The sequence below is a fragment of the Trichomycterus rosablanca genome, chromosome 14 (genome assembly GCF_030014385.1).
Source record: "Trichomycterus rosablanca isolate fTriRos1 chromosome 14, fTriRos1.hap1, whole genome shotgun sequence".
Taxonomy (NCBI): Eukaryota; Metazoa; Chordata; class Actinopteri; order Siluriformes; family Trichomycteridae; genus Trichomycterus; species Trichomycterus rosablanca.
This window is the reverse complement of record NC_086001.1, coordinates 14,474,297-14,487,992: the sequence shown is the minus strand read 5'-3', so window position 1 is coordinate 14,487,992 and position 13,696 is coordinate 14,474,297. Positions and strand designations below refer to the sequence as shown.

The following is a 13,696-nucleotide window of genomic DNA, read 5'->3' as shown; positions in this document are numbered from 1 at the left end:
TTTATTTGTAATTAATTTATCTATATATTTTTTTAATGACCCATGACAAGTCCAGAAACTCTTTGTTCTGAAACCTATTCTGAAAAGCGTTCTCACAAGAGTCATTTGTGAGGTTAACTAGATAAATTGGGGACAGTGGTAGCCTAGTGGGTAGAGCTTTGGGCTATCAACCGGAAGATTGGCGGTTCAAATCCAGGCTCTGCTATGCAGCCACTGTTGGGTCCTTGAGCAAGGCCCTTAACCCTGTCTGCTCCAGGGGAGCTGTACGATGGCTGACCCTGCGCTCTGACCCCAGCTTCCGAACAAGCTGGGATATGCAAAGAAAGAATTTCATTGTACATGTACCTGTATATGTATATATGACAAATAAAGTATATCTTCTTCTTCTTCTTCTAAAAGCTATGGTTTCTCAAGCCCGTCAAAATGAAGGAACATTTGGAATACTATAGGAAGTGTATTAATCTCGTGTTGCAATGCTGTGCCTTGTGTATATTTTCTTAAATGAGTAGTGTGATGCATGAAGCTCATTAGTCTAGATCAAAACACATGTGAAGGATAGAAAAGGTCTTTGGCTGCTACAATGATTTGCTGCTACAATTGTTAAGGGTCTTCAGGTTATTTATGGTGTTTCATTTGAAAACTTTCCTGAAACAACTATTATTCATGGTCATGCATACTAAAATTACAGGATTATTTTCCTTTAACTGAAAACAAAAACTAAAAAGCCCAGTTGCTAGAAACTTGCTGCATTTGGTCCATTAGTGTCTCTGTAAGTAATTTGCAAACCCACATTGTTTGTGCAGAATAGTAAGAGAGCAGTGAGTCTATGTGAGTGAGGATGAATGGTAATTGTTGGAGACATCTTTCCGTCCCGTTTGCTTTGTTGTTGAGCACTCTTATCGATTTGTAAGCCTAACTAGAATGCCTGTTTCACTCACTGTGTGTGTGTTTGTCCTTATATATTTACACTAATAGGCCAAAACATTACAACCACCCATGTAACATGCTGTCAAAACAGCTCTGACTCACCGAGACACTGACTTCACACCAAAAGACATCTGAGTTCTGTGGTGCCTTGTACCAGAACATTACTAACAGGTCCATCAACCTCTGTATATTATGGATCGTCCTACACTGCATCCTGGTGCATCCTGCCCAGGCATCCACATGATCTTGCAGAACAGGATACCTTAGTTCTGATGCCTGCTTTTATTATAGGTTCTTTTTTGTAAGACAGGGTGTTGGCATGGGCAGTTTGACCTGTTTGGCCTGTCTCTATGCAGCCCCATACACAATCATTTGATGCACTGTTGTGACACATGTACCTCATTACTTGTATTAAAATTATCTGCAATTTGAGCCACAGTAGCTCTTTTGTTAGTCAGTACCAGACACCACAACTTTCATGTGACATCAGTGAGTACAACAACCTTTCGGCACTTGTGCTTCCTCAGACCACTGTCGGTCGGTTCTCATCGAGACTGCCTGTGAGCATTCTTTGCTGTCCACTCATTGTCCACTCTGTTAGCACTCCTACCTAGTTGGTCCACCTTGTAGATGTAAAGTCAGAGATGATCGCTCATCTATTGCTGCTGTTTGAGTTGGTCATCTTCTAGACCTTCATCAGTGGTCACAGGACGCTGCCCAAGGGGCGCTGTTGGCTGGATGTTTTTGGTTAGTGGACTAATCTTAGTGCAGCAGTGACAGTGAGGTGTTTTAAAACTCCATCAGCGCTGCTGTGTCTGATCCACTCATACCAGCACAACACACACTAACACCATGTTAGTGTCACTGCAGTACTGCTCTGTAGTGGTCCTGGGAGAGTCCTGACCATTGAAAAACAGCATGAAAGGAGGCTAACAAAGCATGCAGAAAAACAGATGGACTACAGTCAGTAATTGTAGAACTACGAAGTGCTTCTATGTAGTAAGTGGAGCTGATAAAATGGACAGTGAGTGTAGAAACAAGGAGGTGGTTTTAATGTTATGGCTGATCGTTGTATGTTGTACATTGCTTCCACAGTTATGGGGGTGGTTTTAATGCTTTAATGATCAGTGTGTGTGTGTGTGTGTGTGTGTGTGTGTGTTGTCTGCTACACGAATAACTTTCTCTCTGTTCTTGTTTTTGTTTTTGTGATGCTTTCATCGTACCTTTACAGCTTTTCACAAGTAATAAGGTGTGAATGTCTTGCTCTAAATAATAATGCTTTATTTTTTTCCTGGTACTTCATTTGTACTCTTATTTAGTGTAGAAATTGAATTGTATATGATAAATCATAAGCATCTATTTTGTGACAACAGCCTGATCTTAAAAATGCTCTTTTGACTTAATGTGCACAAATTTACACAAACACATTAAAACATTTGAGTGTAAGCCTTCCCAAAAGGATGAGTATTAGGGGTTATGAATTAGGATGTCTAACAACCTTCTGGTCAGGATGTTTTGAATTTGTCTATATGTTATTAAAATGTCAGCATGAGTTATAAGGTTCATTTAAATTTTTGTTTAAGTCAAAGCTATTCCGTACTTATTTACCCTTTTGTTTTTTTTCAGAATCGTCCTCGTCCGTGCACGTCCTCATGGACACCACCACCACCAGGACGACCACCCGCCCAACCACGGTATCCACCACCACTACCTCCACTGTTACAACCTTCACCCCCAGCACCACCAGATCTCCAGCTCTGAGCGTCTTTACCCCACGCCCACATACCACCACCACACCCACCAGTGAGCTGCGCCCTGCTGGAGGCTCCGCTCATGACCCGAGCACGCGCCCGCCGCCCTCATCGATTCTACCCAACGCTGCCATTGAGTTCTGTAATCCTACAGTGGAAGCTGAGCTGACCTGGCCCAAAACCCGACAGGGAGTCACCGCTACGCAGCCGTGCCCTTCCGGAACCATAGGTAACACCACAATCTGTTACTGCTGCTTTCATTTGTGTTAATTTCTGTTCTCTGGATGAGAGAGAACGTGAGATGTGTAGCCTGAGGCTCATGTTTATTTCTACTGATTGTCTTTTTACTTTACGCTTCATTCACCGAAGTGATGAACAGGAGCGACAACATATTAACAGTCAATACTTCTGCTGTCTATGTGTGTGTGTGTGTGTGTGAATAAGAGTGTGAATAAGAATTTACAGGCTGTGATGCTTTTTGAAGCAAACATTTTTAATCTAATGTCTCATTGATTTTGCGTCTGTGTTTTTATGTCTGTCTGTTGAATAGACGCCTTAACTTTTAATTTAAATTGCAATAATGAATGAATGAATGAATAAATAAATAAATAAATAACTACCCATAACATATCCCAACCCATAACATATTAAAATTAATTAAAATGATAATTCATTAAAAATAATTTTATTTAAATGTTTTCCCAATCTATTTAATAATGTATTATAAATAATGTATTAATTAATATTTTTAACACAGCTCTTCACCTCAATAACTTTATGCTTTTAATATTTTACTAAGTATATTCACATTTGTCAGATTTATAATTTAAATGCTGTAAACAAATTTATCACCACATCAGTGAGCACCTTATTAGGTACACCTATCATACAAAAGCTCTCTGTGTATATACATTTACTGATATTATGTTTGACTGGTGGATCATTCTCAGCGCTGTAATGACACTAAAATGATAGTAACATAGTAGTGTTCTGGTGAGAGTGTATCATGTGCAGCAGTGTTGTTGGGATTTTTAAATACTGTTCAAACAAACTGGCCTCTTTATTAGGAACACATACCCTGTTAGTGCTGACTGTAGGTGTACAGTTAGACATTGGAATTTACATTTTCAGCATTTAGCAGACGCTTTTGTCCAGAGGGACTTACAGTACTGTGGCAGTATATTGTCTAAGCAATTGAAGGTTAAGGGCCTTGCTTAAGGGCCAAACAGTGGCAACCTGGCAATAGTGAGGCTTAAACCAGCGACCTTCGGATTGCTAGTCCAGAACCTTACCCACTAGGCCAGAACTGCCTTGTGTTAATCTTCTTGAAACTGAGATGTTTAAACCAGATGTTTACCCAAACAACAATGCTGCACCTAATACACAATACCATGTTGCTACCATGAACGGCACAGTGACTTGGTGGGTAGCACTGTTTGATTCCTAGGAGGAGCGGTCCATGTCCTTTCTGTGTGGAGTTTGCATGTTCTCCCCACGTCTGCCTGGGTTTCCTCCGGGAGCTCTGGTTTCCTCCAACAGTCTAAAGACATGCAAGTAAGGTTAATTGGAGATACTGAAGCCCCCCTAGTCTTACCTTTCACCCAGTGAATCATACCCACTGAAACCCTGAATAGGATAAATCAGTAGTAAAACAGACAATAAATATATGAATGTTATTACCATGTTATAGTTTTTCAATGCTTAGAATGGTCCACCTCTAAAATCATATTTGGTCAGTGGGAGTCTTATGGTAACAAAGTTAACAGAGCAAATTACAGACTACAGTCAGTAATTGTCTACCAACAAAGTTGTTTTTCACGAAGTGTGTATGCCTATTGTGGGAACTAAACTCAATGTTCCAGAATGCAAAGTGACTGTATAACACAAAAACAACAGATTTGGCTATATACAGCCATCAGTGAGTGTTGCTGAATGGCGTTGTGGGTAATATAGTAAACTGTTTACTATTAAAGTGAAAATAGACTAACATGTTAACTAAAGACAAGAAAAACAAACAGTCAGAGACTTGTACAGAGGATGCACTGTGGCATAACTAGTGGGTCCTGGCAACCTGGGTTTGATACTTACCTGTCTGAGAGGTTTTTCGTCCACCTCCTAAAACCAGAACTGGCTTCTCTGAATTGTCACTAGGTGTGGGAACGGGTAGCTCAGCAGTTCAGTGGTAGCTCAGTGGTTAAAGTACAGGACTAGTAACTGGAAAGTCACTGGTTCAAGCCCCACATCTGCCAGGTTGCCACTGCTGGGCCCTTAAGCAAGGCCCCGCAACGTATATAGTCTCAATTGTAAATCGCTTTGGATAAAGGCGTCTGCTAAATGCTGAAAATGTAAATGAATAAGTAAACATGTGACTGTGTGATGCCCTCGTCTGGCGCTCTGTTCAGCGTGCGTTCCCTCAGCAGATGTTTTCGGGCAGCGCTGGACATCCTTAGAAGTTGCTGTAGGCGGTGTGAGGGGTCTGAAGCTGCTTGGTGTTGCTGTGTTTTGTTTCATTCCCACTTTTCATTAGAGGACGAGTGGTACACACGCTGCTTGTACTGAGATAACGAGGATTACCACTCAAAGGGCAAAACCCAGGAGATCCACATGCCCTCTCTGAACCACTCTTCACTTTCTCCCTGTCTTTCACTCTCTAACTCGCACTCTCCTGCATTCTCCTTTATCCAACTGGCTTTCTTCTCCCTTCCTCTGCACCACTTTCCTTCGCCTCCCCTGCCGCCTCTCGTGCTCAGTCTCCTACCCTTTCCCTTTAGTCTGTCACCTCTACCCTGCCCTCGCCTGCTTTCTCTATATTCTCTCGCATTCCTCTGTCTGCATCATTTCCTTTCTCCATCTGTCCGGTCCTTTTCTTTAACTTCTCTCTCTCAACTTCATTCTCAATTATCTCTCCTCCGGCCGTCTAGTTCCCTCTTTATCTTGAAGTTAAGAGTGGTTTGGTGGAGGGAAAATGAAGTGTCAGTCAAACTTTCTATCAGTTTAATGCTGTCGCAGGTCCCTGCTCTCTTACTCCCTGCTGCCTTTTTCTATCCCTTATCTGCTGTTTTGTTGGATCCTGACTTGTTTCTGTGGTTTTTACCATGACTGGCAGTCAGGTTATGTGATTAATCACTTCACTTGAATATAAAAATGTGCCTTTTGGCTAGGAAAGTATTAATTTGTCCTCCATAGCCGCTGAATTATCCTGTCATGTATTTAAAGAACTAATGTAAATACACTATATGACCAAACGGATGTGAACACTTAACCATGACACCTCTTTTTAAAACTATTTATATAGAGTTGGAATTTTAGGACATAGCAAATGGGTCTTTGGGACCTGCCAACTGTTCTTTCCATGTCAGTTGTGTTTTTATTGGTTTTCTCATTATTCATATGGTGGAGGAAATTATTCCTAGTTTTTTTTAACTAGTTAACTAGTTACCATGTAAGTGTCTGGAACTAAAAGGATGGGCACTCGGGTGGCACTAATTCACTATTCCACCCCTGCTGAGATATTAAGCTCTCAAACTGTGCTATCAACCTGACTGTGCATTCAACAGGCACATTTGGTTGTGCCTGTGGGCCATCAGATTCCTTAACTCCCACACACACTCATGCACATACACACATACTCATACACACATTCACACACTTCTACATGCACTCTCTTACATATACACACACACAAGCTCACACGCACACGCACACTCCTACACACACACACAGCCAACAAGGTCTTGCTCCCTGGACTCTGACAGCTCTAAAACACATTTGACTACTCAGTGACTCTATTACTTGCACTCTTGCACAGTATTGCGTTTTTGGTCAATATCGTTTAATGGAACTACCTTGACATTTACCCAGTACCATGTACTGGCCAACACCACACTTGTCTTTAGTCCCATTGCATCACTTTTTAGGTTAACATGTGCCTTGTATTTATTGTACTGTTCTTTATCTGCAGTGTGTCTGTGTTGCACCTTGTTCAGGGAGGAACGTTGTGTCATTTCAGTATGTACTTGTATATAACTGAAATGACAATCAAGCCTCTCCTGAACATGAATTTGAGGGTCCCTTAGCAAAGCCCTTAATTTCACATTGCTTGCATTGTACTGTATTTAGACACAGTTGAATAAAAGCATCTGATAAATGCTATTAATGTACCGGACTTTTTAATCTTGATTCATTGTTAGTAAATGACAAAGAACGAAATATGTCTTTTTGTCTGTACAAAATAACCACAACTTCAGAACGGTACAGTCAGTATTCTAACCTTATTAGAAATAAACACATCATGTTATAGTCACGGTGCCTAAAGTCAAAACTAGCTTCAGTGATGCATGTGTTACAAACATGTGATTGGTGCACATTAGTGCTCAGAATCCTTTAGGCCTCTCAATTGACCTTTTCTAATAGAGTTGTGACCACACACACACATCCACACACAAACAGTGAGAGACGCAATCTCACCCCCAATTACTGGCTTTCACAAATCTCCTGCCTGGACACAATTATTTTGTACCGTGTTTGTTTCATGCTGGCGGAAATCACTTAGCGCAGTTAGTACATGTTAATCTCAGCTATGCATGCTTTTCGGGAGCGTTTCAGCTCTGAGGATGATCGAATCTGGACCCAACTCTGATAAGAGTAATTAATTGGCCCCAAGGCCATTAAGGCTGTTTGTTTGTAAGCACTGAAGTGCTAAAAAAAAGCTACTTCAGAAATGAAACTGTTGAAACTGGAGCTATCTGATCTCTTAATGCCAAAAAAGAGATTAAATAAAATCTCCAGTGGTGTCATTATTTATTTATTTATTAATTTATTCATTATCTGGTTATTCATTCTGGTCACGGTCGTGATGGGTGTGATTCATTGGGTGAGAGACATCGCTCCAGTCCATTACATGCCATTCACACCTATTTTAAGTAGCTTTAATTGGCCTGACTACATGTCTTTAGACTTAAAGACCGAAACAGGAGCACCCGCAAATTCTGCACTGAGGAGAACATGCAAACTATGCAGTGGTGTTCCTCTATATCAAACATGCCCAGTCTTTATAGACTTGACTATGTGCACATGGACAGTCATTCCGGAACAGGAAAGGACCCTCCAGTAACCGTTCATACAACAGTTAAAAACATATGATTAATTTTATATAATTAATTTTAGACACTTTTTGGTGCTGAAACAACTGAACTTGGAGGGGTTTTCACATGATGACCTACTGTTCAGTACATACGTTACCAGTCAGATGTGTCCATACTTTGACTGATAATGTAGTAAGTAGTTTGGAATGCAGCCTTGTTTATATTAGAGACAGCTCCAAAATGAACTTATGGCACATAACAACAAATAGTCTTAGCAAATAGATAACCGCCGCTCAGGTGGCGCAGCGGTAAAGTACGCTCTAGCTCACCAGAGTTGGGTTTCTAGATGCGTCGTATCTGCTCTACCTTTCCGACTGGGTTGGGCGGCAGTATGAACAACGTTTGGCTGTTGTTCAGGGGCTTAGGGGTAGAGTCGGAGCATAGGTCCTCATAACTGGTACAACTGCGGCCCCTGCTGGTTGACTGACGGCTCCTGCACAGGGCTGAGGAATAACATTGAGAGGGGTGTGACCCTCCGTGCGCAGTGTCTCTCGGTGTATGAACTCGTGCAGGTGAAAAATGCAGGCTGTAGTGACTGCGTGCCGGAGGGGGCGCAAGTCAGTTGAGTGGCGTCCTCAGTCAGAGGCAAAAAGGGTCGAATCAGTATAGAGGACACAATCAGGGTAATTGGACACGATTAGAATGGGGATAAAAGTTGGGGTAAAAAAGTGGGAAAAAATAGATAATTAAAAAAAAAAATAAAAAAAAAAAGAAATAGATAACCAACTTGAAAGAAACATTATATGTGTGTATATATACAGTATATATACAGTGGGGCCAAAAAGTATTTAGTCAGCCACTGATTGTGCAGGTTCTCCTACTTAGAAAGATGAGAGAGGTCTGTAATTTTCATCATAGGTACACTTCAACTATGAGAGACAAAATGAGAAAAAAAAATCCAGGAAATCACATTGTAGGATTTTTAAAGAATTTATTTCTAAATTATGGTGGAAAATAAGTATTTGGTCAATAACAAAAGTTCAACTCAATACTTTGTAACATAACCTTTGTTGACAATGACAGAGGTGAAACGTTTCCTGTAAGTCTTCACCAGGTTTGCACACACTGTAGCTGGTATTTTGGCCCATTCCTCCATGCAGATCTCCTCTAGAGCAGTGATGTTTTGGGGCTGTCGCTATGCAACATGGACTCCACAAATTTTCTATGGGGTTGAGGTCTGGAGACTGGCTAGGCCACTCCAGGACCTTGAAATGCTTTTTACGGAGCCACTCCTTCGTTGCCCGAGCGGTGTGTTTGGGATCATTGTCATGCTGGAAGACCCAGCCACGTTCCATCTTCAATGCTCTCACTGATGGAAGGAGGTTTTGGCTTAAAATCTCACGATACATGGCCTCATTCATTCTTCCATTAACACGGATCAGTCGTCCTGTCCCCTTTGCAGAAAAAGAGCCCCAAAGCATGATGTTTCCACCCCCATGCTTCACAGTAGGTATAGTGTTCTTGGGTTTTTCTTCTTCCTCCAAACACGACGAGTTGAGTTTTTACCAAAAAGTTCCATTTTGGTTTCATCTGTCCACATAATATTCTCCCAATCCTCTTCTGGATCATCCATATGCTCTCTGGCAAACTTCAGACGGGCCTGGACATGTACTGGCTTAAGCAGGGGGACACGCCTGGCACTGCAGGATTTGAGTCCCTCTCGGCGTAGTGTGTATACTGATGGTAGCCTTTGTTACTTTGGTCCCAGCTCTCTGCAGGTCATTCATCAGGTCCCTCCGTGTAGTTCTGGGATTTTTGCTCACCGTTCTCATGATAATTTTGACCCCACGGGATGAGATCTTGACCCCAAGGGAAATTATCAATGGTCTTGTATGTCTTCCATTTTCTTACAATTGCTCCCACAGTTGATTTATTCACACCAACCTGCTTGCCTACTGTAGATACACTCTTCCCAGCCTGGTGCAGGTCTACAGTTTTCTTCCTGGTGTCCTTCGACAGCTCTTTGGTCTTGGCCATGGTTGAGTTTGGAGTCTGACTGTTTGAGGCTGTGGACAGGTGTCTTTTATACAGATAACGAGGTCAAACAGGTACCCTTAATACAGGTAACGAGTGGAGGACAGAAGAGCTTCTTAAAGAAGAAGTTACAGGACTGTGAGAGCCAGAAATCTTGCTTGTTTGTTATTGACCAAATACTTATTTTCCACCATAATTTACAAATAAATTCTTTAAAAATCCTACAATGTGATTTCCTGGATTTTTTTTTCTCATTTTTTCTCTCATAGTTGAAGTGTACCTATGATGAAAATTACAGACCTCTCTCATCTTTCTAAGTAGGAGAACCTGCACAATCAGTGGCTGACTAAATACTTTTTGACCCCACTGTATATATATACACACATTTTATCAGCTCCACTTACCATATAGAAACACTTTAGTTTTACAATTACTGACCGTAGTCCATCTGTTTCTCTGCATGCTTTGTTAGCCCCCTTTCATGCTGTTGTTCAATGGTCAGGTCCCCCACAGGACCACCACAGAGCAGGTATTATTTAGATGGTGGATCATTCTTAGCACTGCAGTGACACTGACATGGTGGTCCTGTGTTAGTGTATGTTGTGCTGGTATGAGTGGATCAGACACAGCAGCGCTGAAAGAGTTTAAACACCTCACTGTCACTGCTGGACTGAGAATAGTCCACCAACCAAAAATATCCAGCCAACAGCGCCCTGTTGGCATCGTCCTGTGACCACTGATAAAATGGACAGTGAGTGCAGAAACAAGGAGGTGGTTTTAATGTTATGGCTGATCAGTGTATATAAATTTATTGTACAGTTAAAAAATAACCATGCTGCTGGTTTAAGTATAACTTCACTACTCGCTTAATACAATGTTGACATTTTACCTACCATGTATCTACTGCAAAATATTAATATTAACGTTTACATTTTGCTCAGTCATTGTCTTTTATTTTATTGACCAGAGGTAGTCATATGTCTATCAAATATATTAAAAAGTGCATACTCACTATGGTACACTAAATAAACTGTGTTATTTAATTTGTTTGTCCTCTAGGAACCACCTCGTTTACCTGTATGGGACCGGAGGGGTTGTGGGACCTGCTGGGTCCTGATCTCAGCAACTGCACTTCAGCTTGGGTAAACATCATCAACCAGAAGGTAAGAAAAACCCCATCCTCCCATTCTTTCTGTATGCATGCTCCACTGTGTAGCATGAGAGGATGAGCCTTTTTAGCTGGAAAGTGTGGTGGAACAGAATAGTGTTTTACTGAGGGTCAGTGGCTAACCTACGATGTGTGTAGAATGAAACACATACCACAGCACTTCACCCTTCTAATAAACATCAGTGCGATAGGACTGTACGCAGTAGCATCACTACAAGCAGCAAACCTATACAACTATTTTTTCAGTCAGATTGTAGTGTTGTTATTTTTATTTATGTATTTTTTTAATTAAGTAGCTTGTAAGTTGGAAGTTGAGCAATTTGATAAAACCAGTAATAAAATAACTTTTTAAATGCTACATATTATGGCCACTCAGGTGGCGCAGCGGTAAAAACACATGCTGGAAACAGAGCTGGGATCTCGAATACATTGTTTCAAATGTCAGCTCTGGCTGCCGGCTAAGGCTGAGCGGCCACATGAACAACGATTGGCCTGTTGTTCAGATATGGGTGGGACTAAGCCAGAAAGGGACTCTCTCTCATAACTAATGCAATTACGACCTCTGCTGGCTGATTGATGGCGCCTGCACAGAGATGAGAAAAGAGTGCTCTCAGGGTGTGTCTCTCCATACACAATGCTGAGCGGCACTGCACTTGTCAAAGTGTAGGTGATAAGATGCATATGGCATGCTGCCCACATGTCGAAGGGGGCGTGGGTTAGCTTCGTTGACCTCAATCAGAGCAGGGATCGGCATTGGTGGAGAGAAAGCGTGACGCAATCGGGCAGTTGGACGCGCTAAAAAGAGAGATAAAGGGGAGAAAATGCATAAATTATATATATATATATATATATATATATATATATATATATATATATATATATATATATATACAGTGTATCACAAAAGTGAGTACACCCCTCACATTTCTGCAAATATTTCATTATATCTTTTCATGGGACAACACTATAGACATGAAACTTGGATATAACTTAGAGTAGTCAGTGTACAGCTTGTATAGCAGTGTAGATTTACTGTCTTCTGAAAATAACTCAACACACAGCCATTAATGTCTAAATAGCTGGCAACATAAGTGAGTACACCCCACAGTGAACATGTCCAAATTGTGCCCAAATGTGTCGTTGTCCCTCCCTGGTGTCATGTGTCAAGGTCCCAGGTGTAAATGGGGAGCAGGGCTGTTAAATTTGGTGTTTTGGGTACAATTCTCTCATACTGGCCACTGGATATTCAACATGGCACCTCATGGCAAAGAACTCTCTGAGGATGTGAGAAATAGAATTGTTGCTCTCCACAAAGATGGCCTGGGCTATAAGAAGATTGCTAACACCCTGAAACTGAGCTACAGCATGGTGGCCAAGGTCATACAGCGGTTTTCCAGGACAGGTTCCACTCGGAACAGGCTTCGCCAGGGTCGACCAAAGAAGTTGAGTCCACGTGTTCGGCGTCATATCCAGAGGTTGGCTTTAAAAAATAGACACATGAGTGCTGCCAGCATTGCTGCAGAGGTTGAAGACGTGGGAGGTCAGCCTGTCAGTGCTCAGACCATACGCCGCTCACTGCATCAACTCGGTCTGCATGGTCGTCATCCCAGAAGGAAGCTGACGCACAAGAAAGCCAGCAAACAGTTTGCTGAAAACAAGCAGTCCAAGAACATGGATTACTGGAATGCCCTGTGGTCTGAGGAGACCAAGATAAACTTGTTTGGCTCAGATGGTGTCCAGCATGTGTGGCGGCGCCCTGGTGAGAAGTACCAAGACAACTGTATCTTGCCTACAGTCAAGCATGGTGGTGGTAGCATCATGGTCTTGGGCTGCATGAGTGTTGCTGGCACTGGGGAGCTGCAGTTCATTGAGGGAAACATGAATTCCAACATGTACTGTGACATTCTGAAACAGAGCATGATCCCCTCCATTCGAGAACTGGGCCTCATGGCAGTTTTCCAACAGGATAACGACCCCAAACACAACCTCCAAGATGACAACTGCCTTGCTGAGGAAGCTGAAGGTAAAGGTGATGGACTAAACCCAATTGAGCACCTGTGGCGCATCCTCAAGTGGAAGGTGGAGGAGTTCAAGGTGTCTAACATCCACCAGCTCCGTGATGTCATCATGGAGGAGTGGAAGAGGATTCCAGTAGCAACCTGTGCAGCTCTGGTGAATTCCATGCCCAGGAGGGTTAAGGCAGTGCTGGATAATAATGGTGGTCACACAAAATATTGACACTTTGGGCACAATTTGGACATGTTCACTGTGGGGTGTACTCACTTATGTTGCAGCTATTTAGACATTAATGGCTGTGTGTTGAGTTATTTTCAGAAGACAGTAAATCTATACTGCTATACAAGTTGTACACTGACTACTCTAAGTTATATCCAAGTTTTATTTCTATAGTGTTGTCCCATGAAAAGATATAATGAAATATGTGCAGAAATGTGAGGGGTGTACTCACTTTTGTGATACACTGTATATATATATATATATATATATATATATATATATATAATGCTACATATTTTCTTAAAACACACTATTTTTATTCATCTTGTCACTATCCGTGGTTCAATTTATATTCAGATTCCAAGTAATACAGGAAAGTAAAGGTCAGCGTTGGAGTAGACGGTAGCTAAATTGGATTGTAACTGATGTAGCAAGTGTTAGCTTTATAGATGCAGAGTTGGTGTCAGTATCTGACTACTTTCTACCCACTTATACTT

The 13,696-nt window shown here is 41.7% G+C and overlaps 1 protein-coding gene across 1 annotated transcript in view; it reads left to right on the top strand.

The window, feature by feature from the left end:
* LOC134326693 (adhesion G protein-coupled receptor L3-like) overlaps positions 1–13,696 on the top strand; it is a 537,600-nt gene that overhangs the window by 377,027 nt on the left and 146,877 nt on the right. The window contains exons 8-9 of the mRNA XM_063008876.1: positions 2,554–2,907; positions 10,856–10,959. Of these exons, the coding sequence (XP_062864946.1) occupies positions 2,554–2,907; positions 10,856–10,959 (458 nt within the window). The remainder of the gene's footprint in view (positions 1–2,553; positions 2,908–10,855; positions 10,960–13,696) is intronic.